This window comes from Phasianus colchicus, chromosome 9 (assembly GCF_987193195.1).
Source record: "Phasianus colchicus chromosome 9, bPhaCol1.hap1.1, whole genome shotgun sequence".
NCBI lineage: Eukaryota > Metazoa > Chordata > Aves > Galliformes > Phasianidae > Phasianus > Phasianus colchicus.
In genome coordinates, this window is record NC_143444.1 from 21,678,538 (window position 1) to 21,699,350 (window position 20,813).

Genomic DNA, 20,813 nt, shown 5'->3' on the forward strand with positions numbered 1-20,813 from the left:
CCTTTTAAAATATGGAAGTAGAGTGTTGTCTGGAAGAACTTGGCATGGAGAAGGACGTGAACAGGGTGTTGTAAAATAAGAGCAGCCTGTGGCCTCGAATCTATGATTTGCTGCTACTGAGATATAAGTTGACAGCTGTGCTCAATTTTTTTTCTCTGTCAAAAACCTTTGAGACCAGCTGAAGTTTTGACCAGACCTGTTGTAGGTTTATTGGAACAACCATTTATGTTTTATTAGGTACTTTATAGCTTTAAAAAAGAATTTTCTACAGAATTCATAAAGAACTAATCTGTTGAGAAGAATTTTAACTTTAAGAACTCCAAAGATCCAAGATGCTCTATTATGAAGGAACTGTAAAAATAGGTCAGTTCTTCCTTTTTACAACCAGTATGTAAGCCCAAATTACTAAAGATGACTGCATAATCATTGGGTACATAAGGAGAAAAAAATAAACTAAATAGGAAATACATGGTTTCAAGAGGGTACACTGAGGATTTCTAAGTATTGCTTCTGTACCCAGGGAAGCCATTCTGCTGCTTCAAAATAATGCAAATAAGTTATTTAAAGAGCAGTTCTGATCCATTAAAGCAAAATAGAATCCTTGTAATCACTGCAATTTAAAACACAAAAGTAAAAATGAGATTAGTAAGTATTTTCTACAAAAAAAAAATGTGCTGCTGCTTCAATGCTTTAAAGCACAGGAATTGCTGCTGAAATACTTTGAAGGAAGGGCTTTGGTGGAGGTCTCCTGGGGTGCTGGATGACGTGAACAGAACCTGCCCACAGCCCTGACTGATGTGCCTAAATATAGGAGAATTTAGAAACATCTGTTTGTTTCTTTATCAGCTTTAGGAGCAATGTGAAATGTAAAGGTAGGCATGTAATGGGTAGCACTCATAAATTCAGCTGCAAAGTTGTTTGTGCGTGGAAGGAGAAGGCCCCTAGATTTGCCAGCAGAAGCAAGCTAGTATGAGGAAAAAAAGGTATGTTATCCTGATGCTATTTCCAGGAAAATGCGGGTGAAATATGGTAAACTGTAATGCCTTGTTCTACAGGCATCTTGCGCAAGTCACAGAGCTGCCTGAGTTGCTGCAGAAGTATTCAGTAGAGCATAAATGTGGCACATCTTGAACAATGCTGTCAATGTGTTTAAATCTCCAGTAACTCACATGAGCTCACCCTCCTTGTAACCCTGTCCTCACTGAGGGGTAGCCATGCCCTGTCTGACCACAGTGGCAGGGAACTGCTTTGGGTTCAAATGCAGAAAAGAAACGGAGACACAAAGATTTCATCTGTCCTGAGCAGATGCATATGCCACACTCCAGAACACATGCAGCATCAGAAAGTAAAGCTAAATTTCTTCAAAAGGAAGAACAACTATTTCCAGATTAAATGCAAATTGAATTCATGGCAATATTTCTTGCCAATTTTGCTATGGTTTGCACAGGGGGAAAAGCAAGTGCTTGGCTTTTTTTCTTGTGCCTTTAGTACAGTGCGGCATGAAGGTTTCTGTCTTTCAAAATCACCAAGCTAACCAAATGATACAGAAGCACGAAATACACTTAGTTTGAGCTTATTAAGGGAGCACTTTGTAACAGGCAAACAGTAATACTTTGTTTCTAAAGCTGATTTTTTTTTTAACATTTAATAGGGTAGTTTCCATGACAACTTGAACTGAACAGATTGTTCATTGACTTCAGTACATTTCTATTAAGCATCTTTTCTCTGTAGTTAGGCCTGCCTGTCCAGCTCTTTCATCTCTCTGGATGCTTTTGCATTATCACTGTTTTGTAGATATCCCTAAAGATTAGACTCTGCCTTTCTCTGCTCTTTATCAAAAACAAACATTGAAGGACAGAGTTTCTCAATTGTCCTCTAAGTTTTCCAGAGTCCATTTTCTTTTCTGTGCCACACTCCAGTTTTTAAACAGCTTCTCTGTAAAACAAGATGTAATTCAACTTGATTCCTCTGTCTACTAGTAAAGAGAAATACACACAGCTGATATTCAACATTAGAAACCCAGAGGGTTTCTAGATACTTATGATCATTTTACTCAGATGTGCAATGATTAGTGCAGTATTATACATATGAATAAAGCTGCTGTTATACCAGATGTTCCCTATATTCTCAAAGAGAAAGCAGATGATTAATATAGTATACTGTAGGTCTGGCTGTTTTAAATAATTTCATCAGTGTTTGCCCAATTTTGAAATGCAGCAGTACCAATCAAAATGACCCCTGCTAATGTGGATGTGCCATTTGCTCTTTGTCATGTATTAATGGAACTGCTTGGAGCACTGTAACTGTATCTTGGGTTGGGTATTCAAGATGCAGAGAAAATGGAATCAAAATGCTGGTACAAAACATAGTGAATGCTGCACGATGACGTTCTGGTTTAATCCAGAATGTTTTAATTAAAATGAGCTTCAAATGTGCTGTTGCTCATCCATTTTAGGAATATTTGATTTTTGCTTCTGCATAAGCTTCTAGGGTGTTTTCATCACCCCTGAATTTAGGTTTTGTGCTCTGATAGTCAGTCAGGCTGGAAATATTGTTATAGTCTTGGTAGCAACAGAGTCTGCTTTTCTTCAGTGTGACCAAAGCTTTCTGTTCCCAGCAGCCCGGATTTGTATATGTGCTCTGGGAAGTGACAGCAAGCTGCAAGCAGAATTGTCACTGCATGGCAACAACTTTTAATCGAGAGCTTGTTTCCTCTCATCATGAGAGTAAATCTCTTTGAGGGCCTTTTTTCCCTCCATTAAACTTTGGTTTTGCTTGTTGCTTTTCAAGTGAGCTGTCACATTTTCTAATTATAAAACATTCTGTATTTGCAGCAAAGATTGGGCTATGCAATTTACTTAATTCAATAGATTGCTTATCACTGCTGATCAGAAAGTTCTTTATTATCTTTCAGGCTTTTTTACATCTACTTTTCCTAGATTTTTGACATACCAGAGTGGGGTGGGGGTAGGCAATCTTTTCTTTGCATATGCTGCTGCATTTACCGAAGCGTGGTCTAACACTGGAAGGTATGGAAGAAATACTTTGGTTATGAACTTGTAGTTTCCATTGAGGCAAAAAAAAAAAAACGTGTTCATGTTTTGCAGATCTGAGATATACTTCTCTTCCAAACCAAGCCATTGTATGATTCAACAAAAACCTTAGAAGAAGCTAAGTATATTTTAAAAGAATTAACTTGAAGCTTACCAGCTGTTATTACATCTTATAGGTATCAGTTTAATAATGACTTGTTCAGGGATGTATTTGCTTCACAGTCATGTAACCTCTTCATTAATTAGTTTAAGTATTCCTCAGACTAGCTAAGGCTGTCTCGAAAGCGTTGTTTTCACAAGAAAATAATTGGATGCTCTTTTGTTCTGTAAGTCTTTGATAGGATTCACTGAAGCCAATTTTTCAATACTCCCTCTTAGCCTGAATGCACTCAAAATATGCCAAATGGTAGGTTTCTAATTAAAAACCCAATTCTTAAAGATAAGGCTTGTCTGATCGCTGGAAATAAGTGGTGTTATATTAACAGTCTCTCTGGCAAAGCTGAGCAATTGAATGACAAATATAAAAGAATGCCATGGTGAGCAGTGAGAACCTGTATCACACTTGAGAGCATTCCAGCAATGAAAGGTGATTGTTATTAGACCAAACAGAGAATTGTCACAACAACAAGTGCTGTAAACTGAGAATATTCTGTAAAGCCTAGCCCTTTAGAAGCTATGATGTAGCACCCAAAAATGAGTGGCTAAAAGAATATTTCCTGAGTCTTAGTACACATGAAAATATCTGAGACTTATCAGCTTACTGTACTTTGATTTTTAATTGAGTCGTGAGTGGTATAATTGCTGTTCCAACAAAGGCTAAGGAGAGCACGACCATGTGAAACTTTGGTAGGTTCTTCTACAAGGCATTCTCACCAAGAAGTACTGATGGCCTTTTTTTTTTTTTTAAAGACTGTTTTTGGTCTGTCATTCTAAATAGCTAGCTTATTCATTCTTTAATAGAGTATTTGCCTGCTATTGATCTGAGAAGAAAAAGAAAAATAGTTATTAGTGATTTGAAATGATTGGCTTTTATTTAAAAAATAAAAAAATAAAAATTCAGTATTTCCCTCTTACCTTATAGTGCTGTAGGGAATGAATGACTACAAGCATTCGGTTCCTGAAGCATTCATGAATAGTCAGCGGGAAATAATCACATTGTTTTCAATTGTTACATGAATTCAATTGAAAAATAACTCAGAAAAAGCTTGAGCTATGTATTATATATTTTATAGGTGAATGTTCAATGTCCCCTACGCTCTCTTCAAGAAAAGTAAGATCTTAACTTGCAGTAGTACTGCTTTGCACTGTTTCAGCGATAGGTACAGAGCGTTTCTCAAAGCACTTGCCTGTGTTTTGGAGCACTCCTCGTTGAGGTGATGAGTGTGTAGGCAGGTGGAACCACACCACTTGTTGGCCTTGTTCCTGCCTGCTAGCAAGAAAGGTTACTTTGGAAGTTGTGTATGTCTGAAGAATTCAGGTGATTCTTCATTGGCTTAGTTTACACTGCAGATTTTCCTACCTTATTCCAAGAATAAATAAATGCAAAGGTAACTGTGTACACCTGCTTCAATTATGTTGAGTGCTACTCATCCCCAGCAATGTCTTAGCCTTCAGTACATGCTGTGTACTGCTGTAACCTCCAGCTCCTCTTGTTCAGTGACTACCAAGATGTTCTGCTAAAAAAAACATTTTTAGCAGCTCAGCTGTGTAAGGTTGCTTAGGAACAAGCCTTTTTCGCCCCCACATTCTCATGACAGATTTCCTATTCAATAACATCACTGCATGACACATTTGTATCCAGACAAGCATTCCTTTCCTGCTTGAAATTCTCATTGTAAAGGTTGTTGATGCTTCACACAATTCGTAAACAGCATGTGGTAAATAGCTGGAGTATTAAATCACTGCCACAATCAAAACGAGCTTAAGTTTTGAGTGTAAGCAGTTCTTCACTCCTGAATTGAGTTATTGATCTTTTCTTCCTGAGAATAATTTCTAATTTTGTTTTTTACACTGGGTAACTGGGATGACTCCATGGTAATTTCTCCCTTCTCTTCTCCTGTATAGAATATTTCTTTGTATCATATCAAAATTTAGATCCTACTGGCATGTTTGTGATTGCTTTCTCCTTTATGTTTTCTAAGTATTTGTATAAAACAGCTCATATTAACTGGGTATAAAGTATTAATAATACAAATATTTACATATTTTAAGTCATTAGTAAGTATCAATTATTTCTACTTTCAGATGAAGATGACTATTATCATTATGCTACTTCATATTTGCCTATCTCTTCATGACTGAAAGGTTTTTAGCACCGTTTACTTAATTTCTCCTTCTCTGCTTAATAATGGTACTACACTCTTTCCAGAATGATGATGTGCAGGTCTGATAAAATAACAAAAAAAATCTAACAGCCACGTCTGGCAGAAAGAATAATTGCTATTGATGAAGATAACAAGGTCCCATCATTGTCGTCCTCTTTGGCCTCATGTAAGAACAACATACAACCTCTTCAGTGCTTTTAAGGACTGTGCAGTGTATCATCAGGGAAACATATAGCTGGAAACTATAAATTAGCACAATTTTCATATCTGTATCCGTTAATGTTATCTTGTAACTATAAAAATTCCTTGTTCATGTTGTTGTAACACATTTCAAACATTATGAAACAAGAGTATAATTTCTTACGAATTCATAATCTACTACAAGGCTTCGCCATTGAATATGCCAGATTTAATGTCAGCATAATCCAAACTTTCCTGGGATAGAGAATGTTTCATGAAGGATTTATGAAAGAATAGGATTTAAATCAGGATTAGGAGACAAAGGCATGCTACCTAATTGACAAAAAGCCAAACTGAAATAACTGAGCCAAAACATGCAGTAGAAGGATCGTAAATTAAAAAGAATCAATAGGGCTAGAATATGCAATATGTTGCAGGTGAGAATACAGTGAAAGGAAACTGATGAATGGATGGATGATAGTGGATGAAAATGCAGTTTTCTTGGTCCTAATTTTGTCACTTGCTTTAAAATTTCACAAGAAAAGTTACTGTTCCCAAATAATGGGGAAAGTGTAGGAGAACACTTTGACAAATGGTAACAGAAACACAAAATAAAATTATTTGTCAAGTTGTTTAAAAATCTTGGTGGCGTTTGTTAAGAAAATGCAAAAGTAGTCAAAAATTGAAAGCCAGAGCCCCAAACCTACAAAACCATCACCCTTAGCAGTGTGATAGGCAGATGGCTTTAAAAAGGAATTCTTCTTAATTAAGCCAGTCTTTAATATTATAGTCAGTCTATAATATTGTTTCTGTGCTGTTAAAGCAACACTTACTCTTAACATAGTATCCAAGCCATACTTAACACTCATGCAGTTTTATTTTAATTCTAGTACAGATCTGTATTTTTGATTGGCCACAGAATCACCAAATGGTTGAGATTGCAAGGATTGGAAGGCTCCAGTGCCCAGCCATCCTCACAGAAAAACTGTTTTCTGATGTTCGGACTGAACCTTCTGTGTTCCAATTTGTGCACTTCACCTACTGTCCTGGCACTGGACACCACTGATGAGAGCCTGTCTCTGTTGTATCTGTATCCCCTCTTTCAGACTTTTGTACACACTGAAGAAATTTCCTCTGAGCCTTCTACAGGATGAACAGTACCACCTCTCTCAACCTTTCCTCCTAGGAGAAATGCTCTAGTTCATTAACCATCTTAGTGGCCCTTTGCTGGATTCTCTATTCTTTTTTTTTACATATACCTTGGGATATGATACTCTTTTCTGCCTACTTTTTTTCTTGCTATATATGAGGAAGTTATATATACATATATATATGTATGTATGTATATAAAAAAAAAAAAAACTTAGTTTTTGGCTGTGGAAGGAATGGAATTGGTAGAAAAGCTGGTTTCAACACACTGTAAGTTTTGAGTTGTTTTTTTTTCCCGATTTTATGTAGACTTTTTCAAGGGAAGAGTGCTTGGTTTTAGTTATTTTGTATTTTGTAATTTCATTCCTCTTTTTTCAAAATTGTATTATCCCCTGTTCTTAAATATAGAGTAGTCTTGCAGTGCACTCCAACAATCATTTGGCAACACTTTAAATTTCATGAAGGAACGTCAGCAGTGTATAGTAATGGGAAATATAAGATCTTAATAAATATTCATTCTTTTCTCATAATCAGAAAGCAACCTTTGTGGATCACAAATTTACTTATTGCCCTTAAAAGCACTTATGCTAAGCTATGCTTAAAGTTCAGAGATCAGCCACTCTGCTCAAATTGTATAGCACAGAATATACATAATCTAGAAAATTGTCTAGAAAGAGATCATATATATATAAAATTACCTGGTCTTCAAAGTCAAATTCTGTATAAGCAGTATCTCCAGAATCCATAATCAGATTGCAATCAAGTTCATTTGTCCCTAAAATAGGAAAGAAAATTAGACTTCAGAAATGTTGAAAATCTTCAATTCATGTGATAGGACTCTGTAGTATTTCCAATTGTCTCTATGTATGCAAGAACTTTGATCCAAAGAATCATTCATATGTGCTAAAAATACCTGAATGAAATGTATTCTGTTAACAAGCCTTCAAAAAAGCTTCCACAAATCTTCAGTAATGGTTACACTAAACAGTGAAAATTGTAAATTTTTTGGACAAGGTGTTCTGTGTGCTGTGACTTGCAATTGTAAAACTGACATAAGAATCTTAACTTGGAGTACATGAGTCACAGTTTGGAAAGAGAAAGGAAATACTAATTAGTGATTAGCAGATATGGATCTGGAGAGATGCTGATGGGAGCCAAAGCAGCATGCTTCCGGCAGCAACAGTCCTTGTTCCTCTCCCATCCCTTTCCTAAATGACAGTGTGACTCTGTCCCTTACCCTTGTGTCAGGTTTAGCAAGTTGTGAGCCTCTTCCACTGGGAATGACAAAGTTCAGTTGCTGAGAAGTCTTGGGCTGGCTGAGCTTTATAAAATTAGTTTAAGCTGAAGGTGCAGGATAACAGAAAATCAGGCTAGGGATTTTGAGGAGTCATGTGGGTGGGTGGTGACGACTAAGCAAAGATTCTTCAACATTCTTCTAAGTATAGCAAAGATATAGCATGGACATCACCATCGTTTTATGGAATCACCACCTCATTTAGATTATCTCACTCCTGGGCAGGGAGAAAGAAAACAGTCTCCTGTGCTTTCCAGATATGCAGCCTTAAACCAAGTCCTAAAAGTATTCACACTGAAAAATAGGCATGTGACTACAGGAGAATATTTCACAGCATTATTGAAACTATGTAAGAAAATACTGTAAGGGCATACATGGTTCAAAACATTGCAGCCACAGGTGAGCCCAGTCACTTGTCTTCCCAAAGGAAGCAACAGGGAGCACCAAGGGGTATGTATACAGGGTGTGCTTAGTGCTGTGTATGTAGATTGCCTGAAGAAGGGTCCATGGAGACCTGATAGCAGCCTTTCAGTATCGAAAAAGAGGTCTGTATTTAAAAAAAAAAAAAAAAAAAGGGGTTTATTGTGATGGGACAAGGGGAAAACACTTCAGACTAAAACGGAGAAGATTTAGATTGGATACGATAATGGTTTTTTTTTAAGATAAGGGTAGTGATGCACTGGAACAGGTTGCCCAGAAATGTGGTGGATGTCCTGTCCTTGGAGACACTCAAGGTCAGGCTGGACCTGGCTCTGAGCACCTGATTGAGCCATGGGTGTGTCTGCTCATTGCTAGGGAGTTGGACTAGATGGCCTTTAGAGGTCCCTTCCAACACAAATGATTCTATGATTAAATGGTGAGCTAAACATCACTATGACAGAAAACAGCAAAGAAAAACTGGATGTCATTCTGACTTAAAGCTGTAACTCCTTGACAGAGATGATTCTAGAGTGTCCTGATTTGCAATCCATATTAGAACTGCTGCCAAATTCATCTTTGATGCAACTATTCAGACTAAGTAAGAGACACAAAGGAAAGTCTTGGACATACCATCTGCTGGTGCTTTATTTCTTTTTCCCCTCCTAATGTTCATATATACTTCAACAGATTGTTACAGAAAACCCAAAAACAAAATAGAAAGGGGTAATATTTTTCTATCATTGATTGCTGCGTATACATAGGCAGCACATTCTCTGGCATATACACTTTATGATCTTCTGAAAATACCTGTCTGTAAAAGATATATGCAAGCAAATAGAATTACAGCTACCAAGAGAAGCTTAATTTTTTGATTTATTTTACACAGCTGGCACCTTGCTCTTAATATTATCATTGTTGATAATATGATTTAAGTAAGACAGAACTGCTACTAGTACTGGCTTACCTGAACTCATCAATCACTCTTAAAAGCACTTATGTGCAAGTATTTGATTAACTGCCACGTAGCTACCACGAGTGGTATGCGTCCCCAGCTAGGAAAGTTAATATGAAATATGATGCTGGAGACTTAAATGATCAGGCTGAAAATGAGTACTCATACATAATGTATCTTAAGTGACAAAAGCCATAATGGTTATACAATTTTAATGTTGTCAAGCATCTTAAGGGACTGTTTCTTGAACTAGGACACCGATTTCCTTGGGGAAGCATAACTCTTCCAGAGAATATCAAGGAAGGTCAGGAAACTTGAAAATATGTCTCTTCTTTCCTGGTTTAATGAAATCTAACGAAAACCATAACCATTTGTCACTGACCAGAGTATAGAATGTCCCATTCCACTCAACCTGCCAAAATGCAATCCTAACAGAAATGCATTGAAGCAAATGGCTCCCAGGGCAAGATAAAGCAGAGGGGGGACATGCCTGCGATACTCCCGTATGTGTAAGCATGAATTGCTTGCTGCCTTCCAGCTCAGTTTTTTTGTTGGATGGACTATATTTTGTTGAGTTAACAAGGCTTTGATGGGAGGAAAGCAGGCTCACTAGCCAACCAGTGCTACAAGTGGCAGCATAAGTGTACCAGATAGCCTCTTGGCAACAAATTGGAAGACTCCAGTCCAAAGACAAAACTACTGCCAAGACTAAGGCTGAGAGGAGAATGTTAGGAAAAGTGGATAACTCAAAACTCAGCTCAGCAAAAGCTTATGTAGTGGCCAACAAAGGAGAAACAGAAAATGCTGGCTAAGAAGAGGCTTTGTTAAAGCCTTTCTAAGTGAACACCCCCTGTGGTTTTAAATGAGTCTGCATGCTGCAGATCTTGCAGTCCTGCAACAAAACAGATGATCAGAAGTAAGTTTCGTTGTGCTTTCTGTGTAAGTTGTTTTTCCTTTGATAGTTTCATAGACTGGAAACTAGGCTATGAAAAAAGCCTCAACACTTGTTTAGCACTAAGAGGAAAGTATTGTAGTCCAAGGTGTCCTAATTCCTTTTGGATGGATGTTCCATTACATATAATAACCTCAGCTGCGATTAATTTAGAGCTTTTGTGTGCTTGTATGAAGTGATCACAAATGATGAGCCACTATCGGTTTTTTGAAAGAGGAAACTCAACAGTTAACAATAAATAAAATGCATGAAAGCTCCACTGCCGGAGAGCAATAACTTGCAAGCGTCTGATCTGAAAAGACAGGTTTGTGACTTGAAATACACTTCCCCAGTTTCAGTGCATGAATAAAGTGGATGTAAGGCCAACCTGGTAATTATGTGCTCCGTGTTTTCCTTAGGGAAAAAACAGAGGATTTTATTATGTACAGTACAGCACAATTAAAAAATGAATCAGTTGGAAGTTTTTATTAAATCCCTGTTAACTGAATAATCAACTCTCCAGGGAGAAGGGGGCCACTGAAAAAGAAACAGCACATTAGCTAAAATGCACTCCCTTTTTTTTTTTTTTGCTGTTTTGCATTTGACACTGAAGGTATCATTCATAAAGATTTCTCTTGCTAGGAACCCAACAAGATGTAGAAAGACAGCAGTGGAAGAACAGCTGAATTAGTGAGTGTCTGCAGTTGTACCAGGGTGTACTGACAGGCACTGCCCTGCCAGGTCTGAAAGGCAGGGAGAATACATCCCCTGCCCTCAGGAGGGGTGTAGGATGCTGCTCAGTTGCTTCATTCACCGCAAGATTGTACTTCTGAATTTGTTGCTGTGTTTCCTGATTGCTTCTTACACCCAAATGGAATTGTACAGGATTGGTAATGTTAAACTAAGAGGATATGGTTGTTATGGGCTGCTGTGTGCCTCCTACCAAAAGAAAATGTACCCCAGAACCCAGAGCCGTAGTAGTCATAAATGTCTCTTGTCCCAGAAAATCTGTCAGTGCTCTGAAACTGTGTGTCACTTTCTCCAACAGCATATTCACTCCTAAGTTTTCACAAATACGAACATCAGGCATTGTTTTTTCACAGTTCACTAAATTAATTTTTACAAAGCTTAATTGAACTGAACTGTCTATATTTAACAGCAGTTGATTTAACTTCTCATTACAAGCTAGCTATGTGCCATCATGTAAAGTAATTATGCTCCTTGAACCATTTGTGATTTGGCAAATCAGTTAGTGTATTTCCAATCCTTGCTTAAATCTGTTACTTACATGAGGTCCTAGTAGCAGTAGTAGTCAGTATGGTTCACTGGCTCTAATATTCCCATACTTGTGTTCTAATAACTACAGTATTTGCATTGTCTAATGCTATCATAAGTTAAGATTATCCTGTGAAATGTCTTTTTATGTTATGGAGCATGCTCTGAAGCACTAATAACTTAGTTAATATATGTGATATGTAAGCCCTTGATCAAAGACATGATTGGAAGATAAATTCTCGGTGTGATAGAATACAAATGATTTACTAAAGGACTGATTAGCATTAGAATGATTACAATGTTATTTGGCTCAGTAAGGTGCTTCTAATACCAATTTTAATGCAACCTTACTGTGTTGAATTTCATGTCAGGTTGTTGCTATTAGCAACAGTCTTAATATGTCATAGGAAGCCACAATGAGAAAAATTGTATTGTAATCCATAAAAACAGTTGTTTTCTTTCAGTGTATATTCTTACGTGGTTTCAACTAGTTCTTACCAGAATATGAATTAAAGTGATGCAGATATATTAAAATATTATATTATGTCTCCATTAGCTACCAGGAATCAAAAGGATTAAAAGACAGAAAGTAATTAAGAGAATTCTGAAATTGTCCTTTAGAAATTAGATACCTGGTCTCATACTAGAAATCCTGCTTTGAATCTTTTAACCATTATTGATGCTTAGCTTGAGAACTAACTAAATGATTGTGGCATGGTTTCTGTCTCCTGCTTGGTAAGGACTTAAGCAGATCAGACTTCCAAGGAACTGACATCACAGTCTAGTGGAAATAGTTTAGCTTTTGCCATTCTGTTTGTCAGTGTAACGCCCTTATGTCATGTCTTTCCTCTTATTGTCGTTGAATGTGTAGCATATTTTATTAGGAAATCTCTAGTTAATTATCAATTAACAATTAATAATTGTTAATAATTCTACACAGTGGGAATGTCATTTTAGCTTTGCAATCAACCTTTTCTCTCTAGGAAAAAGGCTTGTACAAAAAGGTATGTGTGCTGCTTAACAGAGAGAACTAGTGGCCTTTAATTTCCTGTTCATCATATCTTGCAGATTACCACTAGAAACCTGTAGGTTAGGTAATGCACTTTTCTCAATCTTTTTCACCCTTCATTGATGATTACTTTTTATCTCTTTTTGAACATCATCAAAATCAGCTTTCTGGGTGGGCTTTGTAGGTTGACTAGCTTGGAACCCATTTTCACATCATCAAAATATGAGCTAATCTTTCTGCCTAAAGCAACTACTCTTCACACGTGTCCTGTTAGTACATAAGAAGTAATCTCCCCTTTGTCAAAAAAAGCACCTTGGTAGATCTCAGATGATTGTTCATGAATGCAAATGACTGAAGCTATCTTGTCTGTCAATTTAAGGTAGATGAGTTTTCCCTTAGAGATCACATAGATGGATGTAGTAGAGAAAATCATATAATATTTTAATAATAACACAAGTATATTTTACAAAAAAGCATTTTGCCTACAATTTCTTTTCTCTTTTGTGTGTGCTCTTTTGCAAGACAACATTTCTGACATCTACCTATATAACCCTCAAAATCTACTTGGAGGAGGCCAGACATGCTATCTGTAGGAAAAGTTGTGAAGTTACCAAGAAACACTTTCCTGTAAGCCTCAAACAAAATATTTCTGACAGTTGTCATGGATTTTTAATGCTTTGATTTTCAGCTGCTGTTTCTTCTTGTCTTTTTTTTCCAGTTCTTTGTACCCCACAGGCTTTTTCTCTGAGGATGTTCAAGCCTCAGTAAGCACAAATAATAAAAGTAATAGTAGCAATAAACCTTATTTAAAAAAAAAAAAAAAAAAAAAAGAAGAAGAAACTCTGCTGTCTTATGCTTGCACACAGTTTCCAAATTAGTACCAATTTTTAGGGAGGATGTACGATCGTTAATCTCTAAGGCTTTCAGGTGACATTGAGATATCATCTGTAATTCAAACAGATGTATCTGGCAATTGGAATCAATCAACATATACAATTTTTTATTAATGATATAGTTGTATAAGGTACTATAGATAATCCACTGAAGTGAGCTTGTAGAAAAGCAGGATGATAGCTGGGTTGTATGAGGTTACCAAGTGTAAAGAGATTTACTCTTGGTTGTGGAGATATTTGAATTGGGCAAATATTTTGCTACAATACATATACTTGTACCTGAGGAATATGAAGAAAGTGTCCCACCATTGTCAGATGCAGTAGAAAAAATGTGGTTCTTTAATCTTGCATTAACTCACCTGCTGCAGCCTCTTTGTTAGCAAATAGCTTATTGTCAACTGCTGAACTTATATCAGAGAACACTTCTTCTTCATCTCTGTCTGCATCAAACTATTAAGAAAAAGAGAAGGTGGCAATCAGATTCTACTCACTACTTGGCTGATCATCAGTGTGTAATCTCAAGCCTTCTTAATTCATTAGGAATCTAATATTCATCTTAATTTTGACTAAACCATTTTGTCAATTTCCAGTTCCTTGTCGGGAACAAACTATAGTAAAATTAACTAGGTCTCAGAAAATGAAATTTCAAAGCAAAAAAGCAATACTTGTAATGTCTTTTACACGTTTTAGATAATGGAGAAAAAAAAAAAAAAGACAGTGTAGTGACCATTTATTTTCACCTCTTTTCAGAGGTAGTGCAATTAACTATGTATGATTTACAAGAAAAAAAAGTTTCAGGAACCTCTGAATTATCAGGCAGCAATTTGTGTAATATGTGTGTTTTCAAGTAGTTATGCAAAATTCTCATGCAAAGGTGAAGTATTTTTGAAAGCGCATCTGTTATATAGAAAAGAAAGCTTTCCTTGCTTTAGCTCTAGCACAGAGTGTACTGGCTTAGTTATAAATTAGGGAGAAAATGACAAATAATTAATTGAATTAATTTAAATTTTGAATTCTTTTCATTTATCCTGTCTCTTGGTAGTCTGATGCTGTATCTCCCAAGTATTCTTTCAGCTCTCTCCTTTCAGTAGGTGTTCTCGTGGCCAGGTGACACTGTTTGTCAGTTTGGGCTTTTTTTCTGGTTTGTTAGTTTTTTTTTTCCTTAAAATATTTAACAAAATTCATTCATTGTTTGCTGAGCTTTACTGGAGGAAAAACTAAGTACTTTTTATTACTCTTGCTTTTAAATTTTTCTTATTTCTTGAAACTGAGGCCAGTTACATGACTATGGGAAAGGGGAATCCCATAACCTCCTGTAACTGGAGCAACCAAATAATGCCATGTGAGATGCCTCTCATTCATGCATGCCCCCTGTATAAGAGTTGCTATTTTCAGGCACTTTGTATCTTTAGTGTAACATATCTTAAGATGAAGAAATGAAGGGGGCAAAAAGCATCATGTTACTGGTTGCAGATTGGTGAACTTTGGTGCATTCATTCTTCCAAGTCTGAAATTGTTGAGCACCTTTTCAGATATCTCACCCGTACCTATCTGTCTCATGGTTTAAAAAAAAAAAAAAAAAAAAAAAAAAACACAGACAAGGAAAGGCTCTGGAGAGAGAAATTCAAATTCATACCCCATTAGAATCTTCATAGGCATTAAGTATTTTTCCCAATACCTATTACAAAGTATGGCACAATAGATACACAATTCAGTATCTCTATCATCTACTTATTAACACCCACCATCGTCAAACCAGCATCAGTCTTTTCATTATATTTTATGATGACTTATGTGGTATCTATACTACTTAATTAAGCTGGTCTGTCACTGGCTAGTCAAATTTGCTTTCTTACAGAATTTTCCACCGCATCTCAAGGTAAATCTGGAAACAGATCGGCCCAGGATTCAGATTATTATTATTGGAGTTATTATTTAGAGTGGTAGATGTCAGAAATAGTCCAAAAAATATGGAAAGAACATTAAAGAGACAAAGACTGATTCTACAGACTAGAGGTGTGTGAATGAAAGAAAATAGAAATTTGTGGGAAGCCAGAGTATATTAGAGAGAGACAACTGTTATAAAACATTTGCTGCCAACAGGCTTAACTCTCAAAACCTAAGTACTCAAACGGGTACTAGCTCTGTTTTGAATCTTTAATATCTTACTAGATCTATGCTTAGCTCAGCCCAACAAGTTGTTTCTATCATAGATGAGCCTGCTTTTATTGTCAATATATGGAATTTTCAGATTGCTTTTTTAAATTGATTTTGTGGCTCTGACCCCGAGGACCATTCAGAAAGTTCATCTTGTGATGAAGCATGGTTGTCCACCTGTCTGGACAGACATATACCTAATTTTGAGGAGGAGTTTTGCCATCTTGTTTAGTGTTAATTGAAGCACAAAGTGTTATTGCTTATTTAAACTTGCTTGCATTTTCCTATTGGATTTCATCTTTTGTGTAAAAACTGTGGAAGAAGAGGTCTTAAGTGAAATGTTAAGCTGCTGTTGGGCAATTTATTGTCAATGCAGAAAGTGCATCTTAAGAATTTCCTCTTTCATAATGGTATCATCTCTGTGAATTCTTTTGTACTGGCTTTCTCTAAGGAAGCACGGGGGTATGCATTTGTCTCTTCTCAGTTTAAAAAAAAAAAACAAAAACCAACCATGCATTTTGTTAAATATGCTAGGGAAGATAAGTCGTATAACATCTGTTGGTATGTATAGGCACAAAACCCAGTACATTGTAATCAGGTTGTTTGATCCTTACTGTGTAGGTCACATCACACTTGAAGAGATGACTGGCTTACTTTCTCATTAGTAGCATTCCTTTGAGTAATTCAGTTCACCATGAAAAAAAGTATGATCAATCTCAGTATGTTCCGAAGGTTCCTAGAACTTGAAACGTCAACTTCCCCATTCAAAGAACACCAGCTGTGCACCAGCACTTTTTAAAATCTGAGCTTTGTAATGAAATCCTATATTGTGACCTAAAGAAAACCAATTATTTGAAGCTTGCACATAGGCTCATTTTTCTGCTTGCAAAATAAGAATTGTAATACCCCAAGCCACAGGAAGGCAAGGTAGCTTTCACAGAAAAAATGTTTTTGAAAGAAAATAAGTAACCGTGTGAGTTCTGTACTTCATTGACTTGCTAAACATTTTAAAATGAAATCCTTTGATAATTATTGGAGCCCTGAATAAAACATAAAAGGTACTCAAACAACACTATTCACAAAGAACAAACAGCAGCAAAACTCTTTATTTTTAATGGAACATGTCTAAATCAATAGGTTGATTTCCTTACTGAAAACAAAATCCTACCTGCTTCAAAACACAGCTCTTCGCAGAAAAAAAAAAAAAAAAATTATCTACTGGGATCTTTATGGATGGCTTTTCTTTCTTCTCTGTGAAGTCGATGGAGTTTGAAGTCTGGTTTCAGTCTACAAGTTTTCCCCTCGATAAGGCACTAATGAGGTTTCTGTACCTATATGTTATGCTGGGGCAGGAAAGGAGGGAGGGGCTCAGAGGACAGGAGAATCACATCTGTTTTAAAGACCTGGCCAAAAATCTGAGCCAACAGGATTTTTCTGAAAAATTTCCAAAGCATGTTCAGTGACTGTACTTGATAAGAACCTAGAGAAGTATTTTCTCCATACTAACACACACACACAGGTAGGAGCTGCAGGGTAGCAATCTCCACATCACTTCTACAGAGCGGTCTTGCTTCCAAGATGTATCTCCCTGTGATTAAGGACAGTATGAGAGGCTTTCTCTACCTGTCTCCATCATTTCAGTATTGTTGTACAACCTCTTCTTCCCATTCCTTTCAAAACAAAGCTAGCAATCCTATCACAGAAATACTATTATTTGGTAGAATACATTTGGTAGTTTACATTTACATCTAGATTTTAAATAACTGGTCTAGGAAAAGAGGTTTGTATATGCTGCTCTCAGAGCCTAAATGGTTAGTGTTTCTAAATCCAGGCCATCAGAAGGAGCCTCCCAGGAAAACTGTCAGAGCTGTTGAATGCTGTGAGTTGCACTAGTCAAGGATAAATAGTGTTGAGCTAAAGAAAAAAGTTTACAGGTTACCAGGGGTTAAGCCTTGGTAGTACTGGTATGCGAAGGCAAAGCCATTCCATTCAGTATGTCACTGGCTCCTGTGGACTGATTCACCAGAAGTGACAGTTTATTGAAATAACAGCCCCCCCCCCCCCCCCCTGAAAAAAAGAGGAAGATCATAACAGCCTTTCATATTGCAGTAGAGGAAAACTAGTTGCAGGCAATTCTGGTTTGTGCACTTTCAAATAATGTTAGAAATTGGGAAAACATAAAACAAATCAAGGTAGTTAAATAACATTTGTGACAGTAGATGAAAATCTGTTCTATTTTAGAACATGACAGATGTCGGTGAGAAGAAAATAAGCCATGTTCCAATTAAAATAATAACATCATGCTAATTGCTCTGTGGCAATATTCCCATCCACCTCAAAAAGAATTTCAGGAGTTGGATGATGAATGCTTTATTGGATTGTCTTATAGGCAGGCAACCTCTCCAACAAAAATACAATTCATACATGCCTGAGCTTTTTCTCAGTCCTTGGAACATGTATTATGTTACTTGAAGAAGTACTTGAAAATATTAAACATTTCAAGGTACTAGTGATCTTATTATTAAACCTAGCTGCTGCAAGTAAGATAGTATTCATGTGTACTCTTCTTGATCTTGCCCCAGTAGGGAGCTATTCATCACATGTCTTCAAGAGCAGGAGTGAGTACAGAGTGACAAGCCTCTGATCAATGTGGTTAGTGTTGGTCAGGAGAGGAAAAAAAAACAAAAGATCCAGGTAGTTTGAGTTGTTCTTTTAAGACATATCCTCACGTACAGTCATAATATTAGTTAGAAAGTGGATTTTTTCTCAGTTAAAGCAAACTCAGAAGGGAGATTTTTAGTGAACAGTTAAGAAAACAGGACTCAAGTTGTGCTGGTTAGTCATAGAGTATAATTACATATATGTATGCACAGGCACGTAAGTCTGGAGGTGACATCACATCTTGATGTTTGGTTCAGAAGTGATTGCTTTAGGATGCCATGTGCTGGGCTGGAATCCCCAGCTGCTGAACTGGAGGGGCTTCCAGATGGGCAATGAGAATGATGACTTGACTGTTGTGTGACTTGGCTGTACATAAACACTGCAAGTACTACAAAAGGCAGTCTTTAGTTTTATTGTTCTTAAATTGAATTTCCAATATTCCAAGCTAAACTTGAGAGTGTAGTGCTATGGCACACGAAAAGTGTGAGATGTTCTGACAGTTCAATTGCTTTCACAGTAAAATTATGCGAAGCCAGGATCCATGTGTATAATATGGAACAGCAGAATGCCAAGTAAATGGTACGTCTTATTTGAAGACAATTAACAATTAGCAGGAATAATATCCTATCTTTACAGGTTTATTCAGAGTAATGGTTTTTGATAGACAGGAAAAAAGGGAGAAATCCTGTCTTTTTGCTGTGATTATGTTGTGCACCATTGTGACTTCTATTCATTTTTATGTTTGAGCAGATACTTGAGCAGTGGCTCGTTATTTACTTATATTTTTTTAACCAGTAGTGGTATGATTGCTAGTCACTGTTATGTGAAAAGCAAAGCTATTGCTGCTTTATTTCTGAAATTATTTTTGCATCATGCACTATTGTAGTAATTTTCACTACTTATTTAATTTAAAGGAAACTGCCCTTATAGAGGCAAATAGTGCTCAAAAAGACCAAACAGTGTTGTCCAGCATAAAGACAGTCTGCTACTGAAGAGCTTGAATGGAAAACTGAATAAAAGTCTGAGTTAGGAGATGCTCCGTGTTACTGTGTCTCTATAGAACTCAGGAAAACATTCAGCCTGAGGGTTGAACTAAGAAAAACCTTAGTTTTGCCTCCACTGGGTCTAGAAGAAAATTGTATTTTTACTTTTTACTAAAAGTAATTGTACTTTTAGGGTTAGGTGCTGTACTGCACCTAACCCTAAAGGAAGGGACAAACTGGATTACAGATTCAAGTGTGGTCAAATGCTGTCCAAATTTCCACAGCATTAATAACTTGTTATTTCTTAATATAAAGTACTCTTTTTTTTACCTCTTACAGTACAGGATTTCATAGTGATACTGTAAATTCTGCATTATTCTGCAGTATTTTGAAACCTAGAAAAAGGCCAGAGCTGTACAAACAAGTTGTGTGAAGCCCAGTCAACAGCAGCTGTTGTTGGCGGTTTGGTATGTACATCTCAGTGACATTACAGGAAGATCTAGAATCACTTGACTCTTCTCCAAATACCTCCCATGCTGCTTTAGACAAATACTTCAGTGTTCCCATTCCCACAGCCCCCAGCTCAGAAAAATAGCTCTTATTACAAATATGTGATTTCCTAGAAAAAGTCATATACTCAACAACTGTAAATCACATAAGGCGATTAAAACAAATTTCAAAAAAATTCAGAGAAATAAAATACGTTCCTTCCCAGAAACGTATCTTCTTCCAATGATACTTTGCTTCAGTGAAAAGCATTGGTATTGCTGCTAAATGCCTCAAATATTTCCCTTTCAAGATCAACAGCATTTCTTCTGTTGGCTTTTGTAGCAGAGATTCTGAATGAAACTACTAAAATACTGCAGACTGGTCTTTCTGCATTAAATAATCTCAAAACTGCTATTATCAAAATATAATTTTTTGCCTGCACGTTGTCAGATCTTTCTAAGAAGAGATGCTACCAAATGAAAGCTAACATGAGAAGTCCTCCTTAATCTCAACTGCATACTAAAATATGAGAAATAGACTCAATCCGAGGACAAGCATGGGATCTACCATAAGCCTAAAAATTAGCTGATAAAGTTTTTTAATATGTTAAATCTGTATTTAATTGGTGAAATTTCTTGAAGTTTGTAGGTGTCACTTCCCAAAACATTGGGAAGTATAGATGGTTTGATCCAGAGTTGTTCAAGGCCTTGCTGGATGGGGCAAGCTAGTTAGTATCTGATTTAGTGGTTGGCAATGCTGTCCAGGGCAGCAGGGTTGGAACTTTGAGGCCCCTTCCAACTCAAGCCATTCTGTGATTCTATGATTCCAGGTGGAATTTCAGATTGCAAGAACTGTAGAACATTTGAATGTTACTAACTTTTCCTTGGAAGAAAAAAGAAAAAGCTACTTCTCAGCCAAATGTTTCCTGTGTGTGTAAATAAATTCTGATCTAGGATAAACAGCATTTCCAGTGGTGATCTCTATACCAATCAACATCATAAAATCATTGGAATTATTGACTGTAAGTCTTTCCCTATTGTTCT

At 36.6% G+C, this 20,813-nt stretch overlaps 1 protein-coding gene across 1 annotated transcript in view; it reads right to left on the bottom strand.

The window, feature by feature from the left end:
• Positions 1-20,813, bottom strand: part of AK5 (adenylate kinase 5) — an 86,408-nt gene that overhangs the window by 28,988 nt on the left and 36,607 nt on the right. The window contains exons 7-8 of the mRNA XM_031600668.2: positions 13,840-13,930; positions 7,405-7,481 (exon numbers count right to left, since the gene is read on the bottom strand). Coding sequence (XP_031456528.1) covers positions 7,405-7,481; positions 13,840-13,930 — 168 coding nt within the window. The remainder of the gene's footprint in view (positions 1-7,404; positions 7,482-13,839; positions 13,931-20,813) is intronic.